Source organism: Zonotrichia leucophrys, chromosome 1 (genome assembly GCF_028769735.1).
Source record: "Zonotrichia leucophrys gambelii isolate GWCS_2022_RI chromosome 1, RI_Zleu_2.0, whole genome shotgun sequence".
Lineage (NCBI taxonomy): Eukaryota > Metazoa > Chordata > Aves > Passeriformes > Passerellidae > Zonotrichia > Zonotrichia leucophrys.
Genome location: NC_088169.1, coordinates 66,919,501 through 66,944,746, shown reverse-complemented (window position 1 = coordinate 66,944,746; position 25,246 = coordinate 66,919,501). Strand labels below are relative to the sequence as shown.

Genomic DNA, 25,246 nt, shown 5'->3' with positions numbered 1-25,246 from the left:
TGAACAGATTTTCAAAAACTACAACCACTTTGATATATGTGGTGGATTTGCAATGGGAAGAGCCTTATTTTAGCTGTGGGCTGATACTTTCTGTCAGATCAGTAATTACTGGATTAAAGTAACTGAATTTTATGGAAGTGAGCAGTGACTGTTATTCTTTTCAGTTGTCTTAATTTACTGCTGGCCACCAAATATAGATATATATTAGTTTCATTAATAAAAGAACATTAATGTGCATTTTGCCTCTTAGTCCATACATTATTCATACCAGCCAGGAGACTAAACTGGAGATGCAGCTGTTCACGCATTAATCCAAGAAACCCTTCCCTTTGCTTGTTTTTATTCTGCAGGAGCATATTGCAATTTGTTAGCAATTTTTGTGAAGCTTTGTTTAGCATGTGGAATTAGATGAATCTACATATTGAAACACTGGTATTTTTTCTTCCAGTACATTCTTTTATATCCATGGATTTATATACACATTTAAATGCTCACACCTAGATAAGTTTATCTTATTTCCTTACACTTCTGGCCAGTTACCTTTACACGTTGACAGGTTTCCTTGCTGTAAAAATGACCATTAAACATTGCTTGTGGCACAAGCCAGGCAGCCCTTCAGTCTCATCTTTTTTAAAATTTCTTTTCCATGGGTTTCTCAGGATATATATATATATATATATATATATATTTATATACACTATATATACACTATATATATATATTAAAAAGTGTGATTGATTGATGAATCAAGACACTTTCTTGAGAGTACTTCAAATTTAGCAATGCACCTCAGTCCAGGAGCAAGACACTCATGGTATTTTTAGTCCCTCAGGCACAAGGTATAACCAAGTAAAGTTACACGGTGATTTGGAGACGTGCAAATGACCACATCGAGGGGACAAATTAATCGAGTGGATTTGAACCCAGATCTCCAAATACAAAAGCCTGATGCTTTAGCACACCATGTAACTTCTGGCACGAAATTTAGCTAAAATGAAAGTAAAAAAGAAAGAAAACCAAATCAATTTGATATATGCTTTGTACTGTATTGGTGAGTGAACACAAAGACAAGTATTCTGTATACATAAGTGTTGAATTCATATTGCTGTGTTTAAGTTTGTGTTTACTCTTTGACATCCCCCTTTTTAGAGACACGATTCCTCAGCTGGTTTCAATTACATGTGGAAGAGAGTTAGTGCCAAGTTGTTTGCATGAGTGAATTTTATTTATAGTTTGTAAATCAGTTGTGTGTTTTTTACTCGAAGATCAGGAGAAGATATTTTAAATTATTTTAGGTATCTGCCTGTATTTACCAATATTCAGTTTACAGAGTGTTTTATGTTATTAAAAATTGCACTTTACAGATAGCGAGCCTGATTCCCAGTTTCCTTGTCCCATCACCAAGATGTCTGGCTGCAACTTTTGACTTGAAAGTGTGTTGTATCCACTTGGGACAGGTGTAAGTAACTCGACAGATGCAAAGTAATGTGAACTAGGAACCAAACACAGAGGATGGAATTATGGGTTTTCAAATGAGCTATTTAGATATATTTTTAACTGTGACAGTGAGAACTGTATTTTTAAATTTTTAAATACAGTGAGAACTGTATTTAGTATTGACTAGATTGATAATTTTGTTAAGTATCCAATGTAACTCATTTCCTTTCTATTCTCATCATATAGACAGATCATTAATGACTTTTCCATACACTTCCTGGATTTTATTTTGCCCATTTTGCTTTTCTTGAGTGTCTTGGATATATAGAAAATAACACATCCTAATATTCTATACTAGTATAATATACATACTACTACACATACTGACATTTTCTACTAATTTTCTGTTGGATGCAACCACTCTGGTGCTCCTTTGATATTCTGAATCAGCCCAATCTTCAGGGTTTTAACTGGAACCTCCAAGACTCGTCCCCTACTGATGCTGCTTTGGCCTTTACTGCACTTCTGATTGCAGGGCTGATGTTCCAACAACATTTGGTAGATTGGTTTTAAAACATGTATTAGTCTGGGATCCAAATGATTTTGCTGATTTAGGCCCCGTGTTTTCCCAGATCCTCATATTCAAGGAATTGTGAAAGATTTTCCAGGCATTATGGCTCACGCCAGCTACAACAACTCCTGCTGTATGTAAAAAATCACATCACTTCTGCATGTATTATCTCACTGAAAGGGAATAAAAGAAGATGCAGAATACACTCGGAAATTAGGATTTTGAAGGACTTTGAAAACAGAAGTCTTTTAGGCAGAGAAAGGACAAGGTTTTCTGGTTGTTGAAGGAGGAAATAGTACCATTTTGAAATTATTTTAGAAGACTTCTAGAAAATACAGATAAAAACTAAAAGAGGAGCGCAGAAGAAACGAGTAGTTTAACGCTAACAAAGGGAGCATTACATTTTCCTTGAGACATGGCTTCATTTTTCTCTGTACTTGTGAATTCAGATTAATTTTCATGTGCCTGTGATAAATTATTTGTTTATAGACATGAATTGATGAACCTTTTCATATGCTTTGCATCTGCACTACTAAAAACTAAACACTTACTATATCAAAATGGTTTTATTTAGATGAAAATGTTGGTCACGACAACAGCTGCATGTTTCTGGGAGATGAGAGAGGCCCAAACACACAGCAGTGCTTGGGCCACTGTACCCCCTCGCAGAGGATTTCCTAATTAAGCATCCGCGCCTAGGAGCCCTGATCTCCCAATTTGCCTTTCCACACGAGGTGCACAGTTTAGAAAACCCTAATTATAAACATTGTTGTTACTGCCCCCAGCTGGAAAACAGAGCAGTTTATGTATGAATAAGAGAGATTATCGCCCATCTGCTCCAGCCCATTATTCAGGGATGTGTCATTTTGTATGCTGATGGCAGCCATTACTAGTGCTTTAGTCAAATGACCTTTTTTTTTTTAATAGCTTTATTTATTTACCAAGTTGCAGACTTAGAGCCTTCCCCCCTACCTCTCCAAAAATGCATATGGTTTGTTTCAAAACCTGGGCTATGCAGCTAAACTGAGTCAAGGCCAGTCTGAGATGTTCACTTTTCTCACGGGCTACTGTTTCTGGTGATCTACTCCCCCTGAAAGGAGGGTTTTAAAAGATCCAAATATTGTGTATAGCAAATGGAAAGACTTTCATTGCTTGTTTGTTTTTTTTTTTAATATAAAATAAAAAATGCAAATCAGAGAAAGAGTGTAAACTGACCATGGATAGCAATTAACCTCCAGGAAGATAAATAAAGCTCATGTGATCTTCCCCACCATTTTATAGACCAGGCATTAAATTTGCAACTCTTCATCAAAGTTCTGCTTGAAAAAAAATTCCTCTAATACTATCAAACCCACAGTCATCTAAAGATGGGCACTCAGGTCCCATTCCCCCTCCTCCAAAACCAAGGAGCACGAAGAAGGAGGCCAAGTGACAAGACAGATCAGCAGGTTTTGCTCTGCCCTTGCAGGTCACAGTGGGTTTGTAGCCAACACTACAAGTGCAAGAGGGTGGAATTAGATGAATTACAGGTACTGCTGCACTCCAGCACTCAGAGTGAGAGTCTTTCTCAATTTTTGCTAGCCAGCGTTCAACTCATGAGTAGAATTGATTTTCTACTTTTTTGCCTGAAAAATAGGCTTATTTTTGAGTTTGGGATTGTTTCATTTTTCTTTCCCCAGAACATCCATATCAGAAACTACTTAGCCCTCAGTGTGTGCTCAGGGAACCATTAGGTTTTATGGAAAGCGTGCTGCAGCTCGATCCATGCACTTGGTGAAATGATCCAGGGTGGGAGTTTTACTTCAGTGGAAACACTTACAGTGATCATCTCTGCTGTTTTGCTAAGCTGGTTACTTTGCTGAGATTTTACAAACCCCTCACAGACAAGTTCTTAAAGGCAGCGTTAGAAAACACAGGCCTCACAGTAAACTTATAAAATTTCTCAAGTTACCAAAATGCAAGTCTTGTGAGTAATAAGGAAAAAGACAGCAAGTAACCACTTGATGGGAACTCCAGTACTCTGGATTTATTGAGGAGGTGTGTGGGCCTCTCGTGGGCTATCAGACCTGGAAACCACCTTGCCCCCACTCCAGAATAAGCCCCTCCCGCCCAGAGCCCCATTTTATCATACAGGTTAAGCCAGCTAACAACAACCCTGGCACAGTTACACAATGAAGATAAATATATTCAAGAGACTCATGCAATATTTAAAAAAAAAATCAAACCAAAATAAATAAGTATCAGAAGGGTTTTAAAAAGAAAACAGAAGGAATGCATTGTTAGAAACACAAGCTTACCAGCACATACAATGCATTGTATTTCAGTGAACTTGGGAGAGTTTCTATGCCCGCGTTTTGCAAATGCATTGTTCAATCTAAGGTAAGGATTGTGTTTAGTGGGTTTAAAATGACAGTATATAGCTCCACATCTTATATGGAAAAAGAGGAAAATATATGCTGAGAGCCTGTTGCTGCTCCGTGTGTTTTGAAACAGGAGCACAGGGGAAGCAGATGCCTTAACAAGCAGAAGGGAGGGGGAGGGTGCGTACTTCAGCATATCTGTAGATTTTCTATATACACTGTCCTTTTAACTACAGGGGAGATTGATACTGAGCATGTGCAATGAAGAGAAAGCTGGCAATGTGGGTGTGAGGGATGGGTGAAGAAAGGGAATGAGGGGGTGTGGCATCTCAATCAAGATTAAAACGAAACTGATAAAGCAGCATATGGACTGGATAACAAATCAAAAAGCATGTTTATCCACTGAAGGAACTGGTTAATGGAGACTGCCAGCACGTTGCCATGGAAACACTGACTGTTGGCGCTGCACCATCTCATACCTTATCCAATACATTCCTGGTTGTTGGTAGTAGTCCAAAGACCCTGATCTCTTGATGGTAAACCCGTGGTCCAGCTGAGCAGAGAGAAATGGGGCAACTCAGTGGATCGACATTAGGCTAGAGAATTCAGACTCCAGAGCAAGCTGTTCCTTATTTAGTGCATATTTACTCTTTTCACTTTCATTCTTATCTAACATCCTAAAGCTATGTACCGCACAGGAAAAAGGAAAAAAAAATAAAGAAATAAAAGAAAAAGATACTAATTCTAGATTTGGTCTTGCCAAATTAGAAGCCAATTTATTCAAAATAAAACGGGGTTTGCAAATCCATTAGTTAATGCATAGTGCATTCATTTAAAAGTCTGAAATATCTCGTTACCTCCAAAGACAGTAGTGCCCTTTTAAGTTGCACATACCAGTAATAGAATATTATCTTTTGCAATTAAACTGAGAAGTTCAAAAATAATAATTTTTAAAAAATTAAATGCTGTGCAACCATCACAAGGAGCAGGCTAGACAGACTACACGAGTCTTAAATTAGACTGCTTCATAATCAAGGAATGTGTAAAGATGAAAAGAATCAGGTTTTGATACCCCATCAATCATGGTAATTCATTTCTAAAAATGCGTTAACCTTGGAGAGTAGGACTACTCAGAGCCATGAATAACATTGTTTATCATTTCAACTTACACCTCATGCTCAAAAAGATAACAGTACAAAACTATTTGGTTTAAAATTGCACCAATTAAAGTCAAAATGAAAATGAACTTAACATTGTGTCCAGGAAATTGTGCCGGTGATATTACTTAAGGACTGCGGATCTTTCAAGTTTAGTTTATCATCAGCAAAATCATGTGCATAGGAACAAAGAAAATGTGTTCTTTTCCCTAACCCTTCTGTGCTGCACTAACAGATGGTAGAAATATAATTTAGCTGAATTACATAAAATTTTTGGGAAAAAATCTTGACAGAGAAACTGTAACTGCGCAAAAGCTGTTGCAATGATTTTCAAATTTTTGCTCTATGAAGGGAAAGGGCCATTTTGGGCTTCAATAAGAGTGTAGCATATACTTCCAATACTGATGACAGTTTCTAATTCTAAATTCAGAATAGCAGTTCAACACATTTCCAGGTACCAACCACTTAAAGGGGAGTTAGGAACTAACTGCAAATTTAACTTTTTCTTGATGACTCTTCTGCAAGTGTAGAATTTAATAATTTATTCTTTTTTGCTAAAACAATGCTTCTTTCATCTTATTTAGAATTATTTAAATCATGTTTCCTGTTTAAAGCCATGGGAACCTTGTACCTAGAGTTAAATTTGTGTTGGCTTAACTACGCTGGTCTGCTATTGCCATCTACTGGCTTCCTTGTATGCTGCACATAAAACACACAAAAGGGATGATTTCCTGAAAAGCAGATCAAAAATATTGCCCTAAAATTGAATAGCCAAAAATTTATTCAGAAAAAATGGGAAAAGTCGCTCCCTAACAAGAGCTGAAACAATTTTGGTGGTGTGGAAATCCTGCCATGAGAAACCCAACTGTGGAAAATGACCCCAGGACAACACAGACAATAGATGTAAAAGGATAGCCGAGACACAGGTTCAGCTTTAAAACTTTAAGCAAAACGTACAGTCTAGGCTTGGCTTCTCCTCCACACCAACCAAGAAATCCCAAGACTAAAAATTCCACTTGGCATGGGTAATTTTCATTTTAAAATCGGCAGAATGCAGGGCAATGACCCACATGCTGCCTGCCCATTGCCAGGGTCCCCAGCCCAGGACCCTGTGAGCAGAAGGGAGCTGCACCAACTTTCTAAGCAGCTTTTCTCCTTTTCTGTTCTACTTGTTTACTCTGCATCTCCAGCTGGAGTTTACTCCCATTGCCAAGAGAAAGACCTCATACAACCTTAACAGCAGATTAGCATTAGTCTTTTTCTCTGTCCTAACAATGGCAAAAGTACAAGCACCAAAGTGATGACATACAGGCTAAGATTTAACACTTCAGACAAGGACATGTATTAAACGATGCTCGGTTCATACAAGGAATTACAGCACACCTTTGGACTGCAGAAGCATTCTTACAAAGTGATTTGCACTCTTAGTTGCTCTAGCCACTCTCACCGAAGCCTAAAGGGTACAGCCACAAGGGTACTGTTTTGTGGCCAAACCAAAATAAATGGAATTGACACCCTTGAAGAGCTGAAGAATAAAACCTACCCCAAAATTTTAAAAAGGCTAGTTATTGTAAACCTGCTTTTATATTCTTACTGCCGTACCTTTTATAAACACCATCACAGAACTAAAAAATACTGCTCCTATTGAAAAGCTGTACTAGAAACATGATCCTGCAAATATTTTGGCACATGCTTAACAGTAATGTGGCCATTCTGACACAGACTGAAGGGCACTAGCCCAAATGGTCTCCCACAGAGACCGGTAGTCAACGCCTGTGACAAGAGTTTAAGAACAGGGCAAGTAAAGTGATATTTCTCCTACATAGTCTCTCTTCAGCAAGCAGTGTTTTTTTGGGACTTGCTAATTCTCTTGCTGTTTTAAAAGCTAGCTCTCCAATTAAAAATTTGCTGGTAAAGCTATGTTGGTTCAGGGGAATTTTTTCCCAACTGACATAGTTACTCTGGCAGAACTTTTAATGATGTATTATTGCATCAACAGAAAAGTCTCTTCACTTGTATAGCTAATTTTGTTAGAGAAATCATTCTACTACATCAGCAAATGAACTGCTTTGCTAGGCATGCACATGTTCATTAGGGTAGTTTGTCCAAACTGACGAATCCTTTCAAATGTGGACAAACTTGAAGTCTGGACACATGCACGAGAAGTAGGATGTCTCTGCCTTGGACAGACAGAGACAACTTTTACTGAGATTACCACATCAATAAAGCAGACATAAGTCTGAACCAAAGGAATCGAGGCAATTTGGACATTGCTGAAGGAAGTAGTAGCCACAGAAGTTGTAAAAACACATGTAGCTTCAAACTTCCTTTCAGTCAAGCTGACCAGAGACACAGCTTTAGGAACTTAATTTTCATAGCATAGTTTTAATTGGTGCATATGATAAATATTCCTTGAGATCTTTGAGGTGTGTTACTTTTTACCACCAGAGAAAAAAGGCATATAATATCACATCATACCAATGTGAGGACAAACTAAGAACTAAATACCACATATTAGCGAGCTCTGTACATAAACAGGGTTATAGTACTCAAAATAATGATAATATATATCTTTCATACTATTAAGCTGCAGAAATATAAGCACATATTAACACATTTTCACAAACACAGACACAGATGTGTTATATAATATACAGATGGCAATTCTATATATTATATACACAAGTATTCTCTCAAAAAGTATGTAAACATACAGGCAGGCACAAACCCCCAGTATTTTTTTAGCAAATGTAGTTAGTGCATGTCTTTAGTGCCAAACAATATGTTACAGCCTCTATACATACTTTGAAAGTTCTAAATCTAGATCAGCCTTTGTTAATATGATTTAATTTTAGCTTATTTGAGATTTCACAGTTAAAGGGAGATTCCTAAACATAAAACTCTGGTGACATGCATGTCAAATGTATATTAAATAGACTACCAAATGCAGAAACAACAATTAAAGACATTGTTGTTCTGCTTTTGGCTTTCTTTTACATATTCAATTATTTCTGTAGAAAACAAAACTAATTTATTAATAAAATGGAAATTATCTAGCATTGTGAAACATTACCAAAACACTAAAGAGTTCTGTATTTCCCTATCTCTTCTAAGTATTCTAAACATTTCTACTTTATAGGCCGAGTTGCAGGATCAGTCGTGTCAGAATATGAAGTTTGCCCACAGAGATGATTGCTAAAAATAATCTGTTAAATTTCCATACACTAAAAAACAAATAAAAGTCATTAAGAATATAATTAATCATACACATTTTTTCCTGATTTTTTGCAGTGTACAGATTCACTACAGTGCCTTTTTCATTACTCGGGTGTTAAACTGCTGCAAACAATTCCTTGGCAAAGCAACTGGGGCAAATAAAAAAAAGGGGAGGGCAGGGAAATTAAAAACATAAAGGAGGCAAGGGATGGATGAGGACAGAGGCATCATTTCTTGCTTTTAAGCTTTGAAGTCATTAGCATGGAGGATCTGAGCAGTAATTCTCATGGACAAGCGTGCTGGCAGTCCATTCAATAGGAACACAGTTTCAGCTAGTCTATAAAGAACATACCTGCAGTTCAGATGAGCAATGGGTATGTGATGTTTTAGTTGTGGGAGAGTTGCTGCAGTATTATTGCTTAAAAATGAAAATAAATAAATGCTGACTATGTTAGCTGATGACTGAAAAAATCTAGGAAAAGCATGAGGAACAACTTGCTGCCATGTTGAGGACATTCAGGGTAAGAAAGAGTAAAGAAAAAATATGAGAGAGGCACAGTTTGAAATTTTTAGTACTTATACCAAGTAACTTTGAGAGAGTATCCCTTTTGCTGCACAAGCACTTCACACCTGTGAGCCAGATTGCATGTGCTGAGCTGAATTTATTTCATGCTGATTTAACTCAACACTGGAGGGGCTGAGCTGAGAAACATGAAAGTGGAAACAGTACAAGAAAGTGTACATGTGCAGTCACACCACCTGCAATTTATGGAAGCTGGGAATGAACATTGAGTAATCTGATATGGGAATGGTTACGTTTAACATGTCACATTTTTAGTGACTCTTTGGAGTGTTCACATTACTATGAGTAATAAAGGAAAGCTTACAAACACAAGCAGATGTATCAAAAATGTGAAGGATGTGCATGTTACTATTCAATGGCATTAATATGAACAATCTCTTCATATGCTGAATATATCCTATGTCCATGTATATGTAATACACATGTGCATCTGTGAGGAAAAAATACAATTGTATGTGATGTATGCTCCACTGAGGATGCCATTGAAATCTCAGTAAAGCTTGGTCAAAATTTTGGCCAAGCTTTGTTTCAGACACTCTGACATGTTCAAACCTGGAATGGCTCCACTGGAATTACAATGTGACAGAAGGCAGCAAGAAGTTCCATTAAGTCTTTACCCCATTAAATACTTCTGCTGACAGGGAAGCAGGTTGTGTGTGGCACTACAATAATATGCTGCTGCCCAGCTAAATCTGAAGTGACTAGACTCATGTTAACCATGAAGGCAGCAGTGAGGCATCACAGCTCTCTTTCATGTCTTCAGAGAGGAGAGGTTTAGGCTGCCATAGAGATTTTCAATTAAATTCTGAAGAAATTTCCATTTTAAAGTGCTGCTGTCCTCCTACAATCTCTGTGTGGCCTAAATCCATATAATGAGTCTGCTGCCAAGTAAAATGTCATGATCCCAGTTCAAATTGTTGAATTTATGTTGGAGTTAGGTCCACTGATCTTCTGGTAAAATGTGGAACTGTGTTCTCTGTGTACAGTTATACCTCCTAGGGCAGTTAAATAACAATGTGACTCACAAGGAGAACCAAAGGAGAAGTTGTGCAGGATACCAGTCTAACTATGCTGATATTAATTAAATGCTACATTTATCTAAATATTAACCCTCTCTGTTTTCTTTTGGTGTCATAAACACAAAACTGGCTGGTGGGCACATAAATCTGTTTCATCTGTGTATTTCAGATGCTTACTGCTATGACAGAAACTCCAGCTGCTGTGCTGTTCGGCTTAGGGCCTGTGTTGAAATGCTTCTTTATCTTCCCAGCTACTGAGAGCTGATGTTCGTTCTCTGGAAGGCCATCATCCTGCAGACAAATAAAGCAAAATAAAACTTCAGAGAGGAAAGACAAAAAAAAAAAAGAGTAACTGTGAGGTGATTCTGACAGGTCAATACAGAAAAGGTTACAAAACATTTGTATTAAAATATGGGCCAATCATTGTCGCCATCAATACATTTACGGTACTTACAAGATGAACACATCATGGCACCAAGCAGTCTCTCTCTTCTTCTTTACCCAATATTTTCTTCTCAAACTTTAGGTAATGATCATTAATAATAATTGTTAAACAATTCATTTTCCTTACCATTTCTTACAAATTTCTTTCATTAATTACTGCTACCCAGTTATTTTTATGCCCATTGATATTTCAAAACCTGACAACTTCAGATGTGTTTAAGATTCTCTTTACTCATCACATAAATTTAATGATAATGACCTCAAAAGTAAAAAGTCTCCAAGATATTACAAAAACAAGAGGTTGGGCTGGGTCATTCCTCCTTCCAGCTGAGTCTTCTCACTTTGGAGAGCAAACCTGGATACCTGCTCCTAGGGAGACTGGCATCCACCATACTGAGCAGAAACCCTGACAGAAAGAATGGAGTTTGTGGTTTTGCACAAGTCCGCACACTGAATTCAAGCCCAGGAAAAGAGGAGGGTTTTTTAGAAATTGTAGCAAAGATCTTTATGCCTTAAAAACGTGCAAAAAGCCACTACTAAGTGAGACCCTCACTAGCAGCAGGATTTCAGGCAAAAATACACAGAACACGTGGAAGAGGAAACAAAATATACAACAAGCAAAATATACAGAGCCATGTGCCATAGTCATCCCTGACTGGTGCTGCATGGTATGTATAGGAATAAACAAATAAAATAATTCTTAATCTCCACTTAGGCAAAATCCTAGCAGAATAAAGGAAAACAAGAAAATATTAGAATAGTGAGAGATGACAGACACTTTTTTCTTTTATTTTTCAGCCATTATGAGTGCCCTTAAAGAGTTACAGAGCTGCTGCAGTAAATCATGAGCTCAGTGAGTATATGAGAATTTTAGGGAGGTAGGTAGGGTTTGTTATTTATTTAGCTTGGGGAGTTTGTGTTTAGAGATCCCTTACTCACCCCTTAACAAAATGTCTCAGCTGGCAAAATATGGTCAAGTGCACACAGCTGCAAAACACAAAACAAAACAATAGAACCCAGTAGCTGATCATTGTCTATCACTGGGGAGTTCTGGCTTGGTGGTATATGACCCCTAAAAATAACCTGCTTCCCGTTGACCTTGCCTTTCCCAGAAGAAAGCTAGTCTGTAAAGTGAACTCCTCGTCACGAGAGGAGGGAAGAAAAATAAAATCATTCTCTTGGCTTTCTTGACATGAAAGTCTGCCAAGTGTTCATGTCATCTTGTCAAAAGACTAAATTACAGACAAGACAACAGTTACCAAGACTTTGGTCGTATTTTATTGGTGAAGAACCACATCCACAGCTCCTGTGGCAACATGCCACAGACACATAGTTTGGGCTCCAGCTTTCAGATTAAATACCTTCCAGCCCAGTTTAAGATGCAGCATAGGGATATATCAGAATTCCTCTATTGTTACTAAGTTTTGATTACTACTGTTAGTGCCATCTGATGTTTAGTAGTTCTTTTTTATTCAAAAATGCTTTATAAAGAAATCAATATATATTAAACTGGCTCCTAGAATTATTTCAGTTAACAAAAAGATAGCTATTGAGGGTGAGAGATGACAGCTGTTTATCTAAATACAAAACAAGTTGCTCTGCAGTTTTAAAAGGCAAGAAGTGAAAAAAACACCCCATCAAATATCAAATTGATCAGAATCATCAGGATAGAACACCAGGACAGAACTGGAGAACAGCGTAAACACTGCTGACAAGAATTTCATTGGGTTGCTGAAATGGGAGGGATGTCAAACCCTGCAGAGGTTAACTGTTTCTTTCCCCTGTTCTAAGCCTTTGCTTTTGGCAGTGGGCTAGGATCACAGAATTTCATCTCAGCCTTAGCACTAATCACAAGATTTTTTTTTAAGGTGAGCAGTTATTTTTTGTTGCTCCAGTTAGGAACTTTAAAGAGTCATGAGCTTCAGAAGATGTTGACTGCTAATAGTCTGAAAGAAGAGCTCTCCTGTGCATACCTCAGGAGCTGAGCAGTCAAAAGAGTTTGAAAACTCTGGCTCAGAATTTGAGTTTTCACATGGACAATATAAACTGCTTGGAATGTTAACAAATTTTTCTTTTTTTGTTTTGGGGTGTTTTATTTTGGTTTTTGTTTGTTTGTTCGGGTTTTTTAAGCAGCCTCTACAAAATATCTTTCATGGTCTATTTACAAAACTTCAAAATAAAAAACAATAAAAAAGAGGCAAAAGGTCTTGGAGAAAATCTAGTAATTGATAAAACCTCTTTTGATATTTGTATTGTTCCCTGTGGCAGGAGACATTGCCACTCAAAGTAAATGTTATAAAGATGTAATGAAGCTCAGGATTCCCAGACTCCTACTGCCCTGGAGTGCTTAGATCCATTTCACAAGATGGTCGCAAGAACTTTACTTTCCAAGTCTAGAAATGTCAGATGAATAGATCATTATACAAGTAACAGCAGGAAATTAGAGTAAATAGAAGTGCTGGAAAAGCTTTTGGACACTGTTCCTTTAAGGATTCTAAGGAAATTTTTTTTGTACAGTGTTCTAGGGTGTAACCAAAAGTAGTGCAGCTGCAAAATAAGGATTGTCTTTTAAAATTAGTTTTCTTACAAATGTTTAGCTTAATGATACTTATTGCTTGGCTATTAATTTCTTTTGCACACAAATTTACAAGGCAGACATATTGAGGGAAAAATATAAAAGCTCCAGGTTCTCTAATTCTTTTTAGGCTGGTGTGTGGCATCTTTCTCTTCCAGCAACAACACACATTTCATATTGATTATTTTAACAGAGAAGGATCTACAGAATGCAATCCGTCCCTTTCAGCATCCCTTCCTAATGCATCCCTTTCACTGCTCAGGGATGTATTAGGAAACATTTACTACTTATACAAAGAAGAATGAATTTGTCCTGTAACTTGTTTCAGGTTATCATTAACATCAGAGTTTAAAATGCCAAATCTCAAGCTTCCTGCCTCTTTTATAATTCTTTAACTTTGCAAAAAAAAAAAAAAAAAAAAAAAAAAAAAAAAAAGAGCAGGTAAAGTAAAGATTTGGGGTCCCTGTAGGGGAAGTATAAACTAATGGATTTTTTTCCAGGTCTAAGTGTACTGCATAGGAGAGATGATGCCAAATAAATGAAATGGAGGGGGCAAAGAACTGCTGCTGAATTGCATTAAGAATTCAAGATCTCCATCTGTGGCAGTGGCATGTAGCCAACATCTTTTCAGGTTTTGTTTTTTGAATTGAAAACAGCTGGGATATTATTCACATCGAAACTGCTTTACTGGTCTGACTCTGACCATAACAAGCTTTGCAGTTTCCAAGAGGAATCCAGATATTTTTATAGCAAAATCTTAAACTGAAATGAGGGTTTGCTCCTACTGAAACTGTCAAAGCACATTCCAGGAATCTCAGCAATTTACCAAGTAATCACATAATAAGCAGCTATAAAGTAGAATGGTTATTTACAATCTACAAAATGGTTTTATACAGTGTAAGCAGTTACAACACTTCTATCAAAGGTTTGATCAAAGAGAGAAAATGTTTCTTAAAATTGTCAAAGAAAACACATGCCTGCTTTTCAAGCCAGCTGTTCTATCTAGTATTTTATCTGCAGCTTTAACACTCTGAATATGTTCAAAACTGAAATAAAGGAAGTGTTGTAGTGAGCCCTATCCCAACTAAAAGTAATAGAGAAAGTAAACTCCAGCATTTGACACCATGGAAAAGTATTAAAGCAGTTTACCTGTGAAAATGGAGTGTAGGTGAAAATTCCATGTGCCATTTCTTCTCAGAAAGACAGTAGGCACAGAATTGCTCAGGTAATTACAACACATAGGTTACAGAGCCTTTTGTAAACAGGGATGAGTGCATTAATTCTCTGTCCTGAAGCTGGGAAAATGAGGTCCAGGGAGGCTGTGTGACAGATTTGCAGCTGATCCAACCAGTGATGGCAGAGGTATGTGTAGTTGGATCTGACACTGTACCTTCTGCCTCTGTGCATCAACAGGCTGCCCCTGCTAGCTTATCTACTGATACAGCCCAGACACACTTCAGGGAAGTGCCTTTTCTCATGGAACCATTTAAACACCTGTTTCAGCTCAGCCATGTTCTTATTTCTTCCAATGTGAATTAGGATTGTAGTACCATCTAGTTAATTTGATGCCCAGTATTAAGTGCTTCCATGTGTGATGTCTTGAAATGGGAGCCATGTTTGGAATGCGTTAAAGCACTTTCCTGAACTGGTCCCAGTGCTAGACTTTTTACTTCCAGAAAAAATATATGGAGAACATAAGAAAATTCAAAAGCAATTTTGATCCACATTATGAACTATCTCTAGTGTAATGATGCAGAAAAAATACTGATTTTTTCCAGTTATTAAAAGCAGCAGAAAAAAAGGAATTAGAGAATTGTCATGGAATATTTGTTTCACTTACATATAGACAGAACTGCTATGGGTTTTGATTGCAGAGAATTATTACCAGCATAAAACTGCAAGTGCACCAGAGCTAGACCACAGAAGAATTGATCACTGCATTCTGTTTCTAACAGTGCATCACAGGCACTCTTTAAGAAGTAGTATATTTAATAGAAGCTAGTAGATCTTGGAATTTCCCTGGTATATAGTCTAGTTCATGCCAACCGAGTACTTAAGAACTTTGTGAGCCAAGAGCTCTATCCAGTCCACTATATTTAATAAGCACCAATGGGATCATCCTCCAAAAATGTATTAAATTCTCTTTTGAGTCCATTTATAGCAGTTCTGTACACCACCTTCTGGCAAAGGGTTCTGCATGTTAACTTATTGCACAGAAATTCAGGAATTTGCCAAGGTGCTTCAGTAACCAGAGCTCAGGTTTTTCTAGCAGAGCTCTGGAGTGTAAATGTCTTTAGACCCCAGCTCCTCTCCCCTGCTATCCTCACCAGCAGGTACTATTGAGGGCAGGGAAGCAGATCCTCATGTCACTTGCACACTACCACCATCAGTTTACTGCCAAAGAGCTACACCTCTTCTTTTTTATACATCACACTAAAATGGCTTTTTAAAACACATCATGGTGTAGCAATTTTAAAAAGTAAGTATCTGGGGGTAGCATTAACATTTCAAATATATTAAAAAAAAAAAAATGGAAGATTAGTGACCCCTTCCCTAAGTGGTGTAAGCAAGTGACATTTCAGTAATCTCAGGAGCAGTGTGCAGGCTCACGCTGCGGGTGACTTGGCCTCTGTGTGGCTTCTGATCAGTCACTTCCATCTCTTCCTCTTCAGCACCCCAAAAATCTCCACATGTCCTCCTCCCATGGAGACAGAGAGACCCCTCAATCACCATAAGGCATTATAAACTGTGACAGAACACTATGTCCAAGGATAGCCCCTGGCACCAAGGAAAATAAATATTTCAGCTGCTTGAATGTCATCTTCAAAATGAAAAGATTTTCATCAGACATTGTCCTGGATCCTTGCACTCTTCAAACAACACAGAAGAGCTCTGCATGTTAATAGCATTTACAATTTAAAAAGTAGTTTGGGTAATAAGGGAGCCCTCCAAGTTTAAAGCATGTACTTGAAAAATTTGTATTGTTCCCTGTGGCAGGAGATCACTACTTCTCTATATGGAGGACTCTTTAATTAAAAAAAAAATATCTGAGATGACTGTATATTTGAATTTTTAGAATAGTTTTTTAGTGAGAAAGGGATTTTGGACACAGCAGCTCAGGGACCAAAGAGTATTCCAGGGAGGACTGCACACTCAAATTTGCAACAAACAAAATGAAGCAGTATTTCCTCCTCCTGTATTTTTTTTTTCACTGATCATCCCAATTGTGTTTCTTTTCTCAGGTGTCCCTTCTGAACTGGAATACAGATTATCCCGATTTTTTATTTTTGTCATCCAAATATTTTAAAACATGTTAAATAGTCTGGAATAATTAACAAATCTTAAATACTGTCAGAAGCTAAATATGATTCTAAATGTTCCCCTGTTCCATTCTGGATCAAGTAGGTTTAACAGTAGTTTTAACAGTATGGGCTATATTTCAGTAACTTTTAATCATGACTGTGAGATTTTTGAGCCCACCTCATCTCAGGAGAATAAAATGTGTCACTGAACCTGCAAGCTGAAAGGTAGAGATATACATTTATCAAATTGGATTGAGATTTGTTCAAAGTCCATTTCAGAGAAAATGTAGCTGAGAACACACAAAATAATGACAGCTCCAAGGTACAAAATACACTAAATCAGCCTGTAACCCAGCTGATTTCCAGTTAAATCTGTGGCATCTTTAGAATGTGCTGGCTTCCAAAACGGCATAGCAAGAGCTTGACAGAAAAGAACTCAAAGGTGTCAAATTGCAAGAAGCATATACAAGTCTGAAAATACTTACATTAACCCATGGATGCTCAAGAACTTGCAAGGCTGAGAATCGCAGATCTACATCTACTTGAAGCATCATTGTGATAAGTTCCTGAGAAATTGAATACACAGTTAAAATTAAAGAACACTTTCAAAGAACAGATCAACAGTTCATACACTTAAGAACTCTTTAACTGATTTTGTAAGAGTGCTCAAAGAGAGAGTGAACTACTATTCTTCAGACTGAAGAAATATACTAAGATTATTAAAAAAATAGAAAAACTATGAACTGGTGAACTCTCAGCTGAACTTCTAAATCAATATCTGACAGTATCTTGAAAAGCAAGACGACAGTTCTGAGTTACGGCTCTGAAGCCACTGTTTAAGAGAAAAGCACTTAATACATGTTGTGCAAAATAGATGGTCTCATGAAATTAGGTTAGCTTTCCATTAAGAAAAAGCCAATTCCTCTGTAGGAAAAAAAAAGCCAGCAAAGAGTTTTACTTTAAACTCTTGTTTAAATAACATAGAAGATATTAAAAAAAAAAAATCTGACACTTAAAATCATTATTTTTCATCCTCTGATTTTCTCTGCAATTACCTAGATTATTTTATTCACAGAGTGGAGTGCATGGAAACAGTGCGGCAATATGACAGCAAATAAAGGAGCATCGCCAAAGACCAAAGCTATTCATCCTTAATTACAAGAATAACTTAAATGGATAGGCTAAGGCTTCAAACCAGAATTTTTAGACAGAACTATTTGACAGAAGGAGTTTCACAGGAAAACCCACTGGCAAAGGACTTGCAAGGTTCCCATTAATGATGCTATGAAATAATGCCTGCTACAACACAATGATTTGGTTTAGAGGACTTTCAACTCTATGATTGTATCTTATTCTTTAATCTCATTAGTTAGAAGTCTCCACATACCTGTAAAAGCAGGATGTAACTCCAAAGAATGGAGATTCAGAGTTATTCTCATACCTGCATCCACCTCCAAATCTAACTTTTTTTTTTCCTTATGATTAATCAAACCCTGTCACACTGAAGGAAACAGGAAGACAGTTTTTCATAGATTGCCTTACAGACCAGAGAAGTAAACTGACTGAAAGTAAGCACTTACCTATCTACAGAATGACCATGTGATTTTTTTTTTTTACATTCACATAAGTATTTTGTCTCTGTCCACATATATTTATACATATGACTACAGTGAATGCCAGATCCCTAGAAAATCTTTGAGTTAAACTGTTGCTCTAATGAATTGGTGAGAGTTAAAAAACCTGATCTGCTTTGCAAGTATAATGAAGTCTGTCAAGGTTTGTATCTGTAAATAATTACATCTGCCTTAGCACCCCAAAGCCTGCAGGTCAAGAGCTGTGACCAGAACAAGTCTGTATTTCATACCACTCTGCAACAATAAGGCAATGGGAGGCCTGGTTCTTTGACAGGAAGAAAGAACAGACATAACATCTAATGGGGTCAATAAGGGAAATCAGCCTCTCCATAATATTATTAGATAACATTCAAAGGCTCCAGGTTGGTACCTGGTGCCCCTCTTAAGTACATATAAAGCACAGTCCAAGAGAGCTTTCAAGCTAGGAAGTGAATTACTTTAATTTTTTCTTAATCAATAAGGGCTGCTGGTGTCTGTGTTGTGTGAGAAATCATATAGAGATACAATGTCCATTTCAGAATGGGGTCCATTTCAAAACCACCTGGGGTCTAAAAGACAGTAACTAAATGAAACATAATTGGTGACCCAGAGGAATTTATAGGTGTAGCAGGAGACATATGAGACATGTCAAATACAACACTGTGAAAGGACAACATGCATTAGGCACTCCCACTGGAAATAATACTGTAGAAGAAAATAGCATCAACTGTAAAATTCACCTTTGCAGAGTCAGAAACATTGTCCCAATATGGCGATGGAAAATCCATCTGTCCCATCAAAATCTGATCAAAAAGCACTTCCTGGTCATCTCCACTTCTGTAAAGTAAAAACCAAGGAAAACCAACAACAAAACCCAAAAAGAAATTACTTTCAGATGTGGTTTCAATAGACTTCTTAAAATTGCTTTTAAATGCTCATGCCTTAGTATGCATTTGGAAGATGTTGATTGCCCCAAACATGCAGCTATGGGTATTAAATGTGAGATCATAAAACACAGTGCATGTGGTACACTCTTCCCTTCTGCTTGTCTTTAGGACTGTCCACAACTTTGCAGTTGCTTTGAGGAGATGAAATATTTTACACACCCTTATTAACTGGCTTACATTTTAATTACCTTTTACCAACCACAAAATATGCTGCATTTTGTCTGTGAAAGAAGATGGTTATTTCACAGTGTATTTCAAACTTCAGACAAAGGCACACAGAACCTATAATGTAGGCTCTTGTTTTGCAATGCAATGAAGTTGAAACTATAATAAACAAACACGAGACAGAGATTTTACCATAAAATCACAGACATTTATGGGGCTTGTGTAGAACACTATGCAGAGCACAGAAAAAAACCATCAAACCCTATGAGCAGACAACTTCTACCAGTGGGAATCTCTGTGCCTAATGTGAAAGGAGCGCAGGGACCAAATCATATAACAAGGATGGTTGAATAGGTCAGTCCATACCCACGGAATGGAGGAAAACCACAGAGCAGGATGTAAGTAATCACACCCGCTGCCCAGATGTCCACCTTCAAGCCATATCTAGAAGTGTGAGAGACATGGTTAGAGACATCAGATTCTTACAGACTACAGAGGAAATATGTTCAGAATCATTAATAATTTCTCATAAATTCTCATCTGAACTTTGTTTACCTACCAATCCTCATTCTGCTATCAAATATTTTTTGCATTTACATCTTAAAATCAAAATTAAAATTACATTAGATTAGAATGTGTGAGTGCACAGAAGACATTGGGCTGTATTCTTCAGTTAGTTAACTAATTCAAGTTGAGTTTACTTGAGTTAGTGATGCCTGTCAACATGAAGTCTGCAAAGGTGACAGAGACTGCTGAAGCCAGCAGGCATTTACTCTGTGGAACAAATCAGAGGAGGATAGTGTGAAATAACAAAATGGAATTAAGTGAATGGTAGTTAGCAGTCTCTAGAGAATAGAATTACTTCCACTGTATCTGCAAAGAGCTAGTTAATAACTCAGTGTTAAGTTGAAAAGTTTGAGGCCAACAGCTGGCAGAGGTTGGCCAATGTAACTCAAAAGCCAGCCTGCTCTGAACTGGTTTGGGTATGATCACCTCCAGAGGTCCCTTCCACATGAATTGTTCTATGAGCCATGATTCTGCATCATAGCCAACCAAAGGCAGCATAAAAATCTTAATTGCAAGAACTCCAGTCTGGCACAATGATAAGAATGTGCCCTTGTGAATACACATCAATGGATCACCACTACAAGGGATTTACCCAGTTTCAGCAATGATTTCTGGAGCTACATATGTTGGGGTCCCACAGACGGTATATAGAGGTCCATCCACAATTGTTGCTAGGCCAAAGTCTCCCAACTTCAGGGACTTGCTTCCATCTTGGTGTTCATAAACCTAAATCAGGAGGAAAATTGAAAACCATCAATGCAATTACTAACTGCCCGAAATGTTCCTTCTTATTTACAGATTTTTTTTCCTCCTCCTTACCTTTAACATATTTCTCTGCATGCTTTGAAAATTCACAGACAATTTGGACAACTTCCCTTGAATACAGTCAGGATGTTTGGGAAAGATTCATCTTGCTATCTGTCCAACAAAAGATGTACCACTTGCTAGGTGCTAAAGCCCAGAAGCAAATGTGTGACCTTCCAGCAGTGGCTTTCCTACATCAGCTCCCTACTGAATTCACAGTGTAGGCGGGTTGAGTTTATTCATTTTACTTGCAGAGAGATTAAAGGTTTGCACAGGAACTTCAGCTACTTAGGTAATAGAAAAGTGACTGTACTGATAGCAGTTCCAGGCTCTTCTCTGTGTGCTGAAGCCACAAGACACAAATCTGGCTGCAGTATTTTACCTAGAAATACTCTCCTCTCCTTGGATGACTCTTACACACCAATGAGTTTCTTACTGGCACGGTAATGTCAGGATAAGCAGGACACAAGCAGTTAGGGCTGCTAACAGGGATATGTGAAAATCCTGTCTTAAAACCTGGTCTTACAGTGGCAGTGTGATCGTTTACAGGGTTTTATGGTGCAATGGGAGATTAAGATGTAGTCACATGAAAAAAAAACACTAGAAGCATCAGTAAAACAACTATAATTTTAAAAGCTGACTCAGAGCAAAAGAAGAGCCCCAAATCTGCAAACACTGAAAACTGCTGTATTGTATCCCCCACCATTTGCTTATGCCAGATAAGAAGGTCTGTGCCTTTAAAATTAGATCCAGTAAAAAAATGTTTAAAATAAAAAATATAAAATTGTATCTGAACTAAACACTAGACTGTAAGCCTATCTTTAATCAATGTGCGGTTTGAGTCCTTTATTTCTATGACAGCACCTTAAAAAATGGAAACAGTCTACAGGAGACATTTATATAATATATCACTTTATTATTTTGCAAGCCAAACCAAAGCTCCATGCAGTCTGGATCACCACTAGTGATATCGTGTAAACAATCTGCACCAAAACTGTGCAAAAATAGTAGGTATCATACTTCCTAATCAAAACCAAAACAATCCTTCATATATATATCTTGACCAGCTACTCCTACATCCAAAATCACATTTATCTACAACTGTTTTAAGAAGAAAATCCTAGCTTTTCTTCTTATAAAAATACAATAAATTCTACATGGGACCCTTGAATAGTTTACTTGGTGCAAAAGTAAATTCCTGAAGTCTCTCACCACAGTTTCCTACAGATCTGTTATAGCTCATACTAATTAGTTATATTATACAGCCCCCATCCCCCAGTTTCTTATTTGTTAATGTTAGTCATGTCTAGAGAGAAAACCCCTCTCTGTCCTGAATCCCTGCTTACCAGGTGATACAGCCACAAGCAGACATTCAGAATACACAAAATTCTTCTCCTCTCCTTATGTTATTTTTAAGAATTCAACTGGATCTTTAAGAGGACCAGCAATTTATAATGGATTCACATTTCTCTTCTACTAAGCCAGAAAAAAGTTATGTTTATAGAAAAGCACTGGGAAAAAAAAAAGGCAATTATGGTTTTATTCAAAACACAGATTGTTAAATACATCTGGTTCCTGAAACTAAAGAAAGTGCTCTCTGAAATGGCAGCAATAAATCTAATTTCAACAACAGTTTTAATTAAAGTCTAGAGACTAGGGCTTTAAATATTCACTTGCTGAAATATGTAAAGTGTGCACTTAGACATGAAGAGCTGAATCTGGCCTAATTACTATTTCATATTCTGTTTCATGCAGTTATATTTCTACACAGCCCTCTCTGAACTGTGCTAACCCAGCAAACATTTGTAAATTCCTTCCTTCAATAGACCACACCTTGTGGGACTCATCCATACTAGAAATTAATTACAGAAGAGGTTTGTTTGGCAATATTTACCAATGCAGAAGGTTTGGTACAGTGCATTTTCTATTATTTTGCTTCATCTGTTTCGAGGAATTCCTTTTCTTGGAAAATTACTTCAGTTGACTTGTAAAAATGAAGAAAGTAACTTTTCCTCACCCTGTTATAACTTCATATAAAAAAGAGCCCAATGTGAAGCTGTGGTATGTTACTTGCCAGGCAAGGAATAGGAAAGATAATTTAACACTCATTCAGAATAAATGCTATATATGTTCCTGCATTTAAATACTGAAGGGCAATTAAAGAAATGGGGATTAGTGCAAATTGCCCACTTCGTAGAGCTTTCACTGTTTTAACTAAGCTATAAAACTGTGTAATTGTACTACACTAATTGAATGCAGCCACACATAATTGTATGCCACCATATGTATCCTATTAGTATAAAGACTGTCAGTATTTTCTAAGCTGCTCTTGTGATCAGTGCAGATGGCAACAGTCAGAGAAGTTGTTCTCTAGGGTTTATTATATGGCTATAAAGACATCCCATGACTTGACAAAATAAACGTTCTAAATAGCAACAATTATGAAAAATGTTCCAATTAAAACATGGAAGACTCCCTAGAGAATAAAAAAACAAACAAAAATGCTAAAACATCACAGGTATTCAGCACACCCTAAACTCTTGGACAGTTGACTGTTAGCTGGACTTTATATGGCTTGAGGATAATATGGAATATTTAAGCCGTTAAAAAATAATGGGTGCTGCACACAGGACAGGTTCGCACACACAAAGATTTATTAGCAGGACCTAGAGCTGGTCTCACACATCAGCTCTAAGCCTGAAAGTTACTTTTGGGAAGAAGGAAAAATTAAAAGAGACAAAAGAGGAGGTGAAAGTAAAGGTTCTACTGGGGGCCAGGAAGAGATGAAATAAAGCAGCTCCAGGTGAACATCCTCTTCTGGTCTCCTTCTCCAGAGCAGCATGTTCCCCTTCACTTCCCCTTGGTCTCCTTTAGCAACTCTACAGCCTTGCTCATCCTCCCTGTTGTCTTTTTTTCCTGCTAATGAGGTTGTTTAGCCTCAGGACATGCTCCTCTAAACCTAAAGTTACAATCCATGAGTAGGAAAAGGGTGGGGGAGAAAGGGTTGATTCTCAAACTAGTGGCCAGGAGAACCAGCAATAACACAACCAGGGTTTGCATGTGCAGCACTGTGACAGTATCAGAGGGAAAGCCACAGCACAAGAACAAGGGAAAAATACCTCCATGACCACTTAGGTGAAGGGTTAAAGAGCTGCAAGGAAAAGGGCAGGCTACAAAAGGCAAGTAGTAGGAGGTATTTAGCAAAATAAATGCTGAGACCCATGTGGCATTTTTAAAGTGTTTTGTAAATGCCATGAAAATAACGCTAGTTGCAATTTTGTGACAAAAGAAACCACACATCCCATTTGACAGCTGATAAGATAAAAGCAGAAAGGTTCAGACACACCGAGGCCACAGGCAGCCAATGTCAGAACCAGGATCAGAGCTCAGGTAAGGCTGGTTCCAAAGCCCTCTTCTACAGCAGTGCTTGTTTCTTTCAAGGACCTCATAAAACTTAGAGAATCAATGCAATTTGTGAATCAAATGCTGGCTCTCGAAGATTAGGATACTGCAAGAGGTTAAATGATGCATCCTTACAGCTCAGTCTCAAAATCAATGCACAGTTCTGGAAAAGTCACTCAGAAATAATTCAGCTACGATGTGAACAATGTGATCATTAGTGGGTAATTACTAGAAAAGCTGAGCAGGTAAATCTAATCCCTGCCCTGCTGCCCTCACCTGCTACCCATACCTCTTTTCCCCCAGAATTTTAACTCTGACAACAACAGAGTTCAGGCATTTACAGACAAGTCAAGACAGCAGCAGAGCAAGGCTTGTCCCAGACCAAGACCCTCCTGCATACTCCAGGAACAGCATTAATGAATCCTGGCATGGGATTGCTACAACATCTGCATGCAGCCACCTATCAACACCAACACCAGAAAACAAAATGGAGCAAAAGGGCCAAGAAAGGTGTATCAGTCATTAATGTCTAGTGAAACTTCCACCCAGTGTGTTTTCAGCAGGATCTAGAGAGTGAGGGCAGGTCACTTCCTCACCAAGAACCTGCCAATAAAGGAACTTCAGCTGTAAAAATCCCACTGCCTGGAAGTTTAGCAATATCTGCTGGAGTCAGCTTCCCCATAAAAACTCTTCATTGTCAAGCAGGATTAAATGCATTAAGTCATGGCTGAGAGTACACAGCTGAGAGAACTGATACACTATGATTCTACAAACACTGTTTTGCAGTTGCAGAATATATGGAGAATTGGGACATCCTGATATTGGAACATGTCAGCAAATTTGTGAAAACTCAGAGCACTGAAATAATCAGGAGAAGCTGATTTCTCAGGAGAAATAAAACTATGAAGGGGATGCAATTGTTGCATTCAAGTGTGCAAAATTCTCAGAAGACTAATTGCCAGGATATGTTTTTCATTGTCTTCAGTGGATAAGGCTCATACAGATTTAGTCAGAAAAACAAAGATTTAGATTGTCTGTTTGTGAAAATGGCTTAATAAAAAGTGCTGTAGGATTATTTGGAGAT

The 25,246-nt window shown here is 37.6% G+C and overlaps 1 protein-coding gene across 4 annotated transcripts in view; it reads right to left on the bottom strand.

The window, feature by feature from the left end:
• The window catches only part of DCLK1 (doublecortin like kinase 1), a 237,696-nt gene that overhangs the window by 13,285 nt on the left and 199,165 nt on the right, over positions 1–25,246 (bottom strand). For 2 of the 4 annotated variants that reach the window (XM_064716055.1, XM_064716073.1), the window contains 6 exons: positions 20,549–20,682; positions 19,756–19,833; positions 19,018–19,114; positions 17,150–17,230; positions 10,521–10,634; positions 4,848–4,921 (listed from right to left, as the gene is read on the bottom strand). In XM_064716055.1, coding sequence (XP_064572125.1) covers positions 4,848–4,921; positions 10,521–10,634; positions 17,150–17,230; positions 19,018–19,114; positions 19,756–19,833; positions 20,549–20,682 — 578 coding nt within the window. The remainder of the gene's footprint in view (positions 1–4,847; positions 4,922–10,520; positions 10,635–17,149; positions 17,231–19,017; positions 19,115–19,755; positions 19,834–20,548; positions 20,683–25,246) is intronic. The other 2 variants (XM_064716046.1, XM_064716063.1) reach the window with 1 other exon arrangement.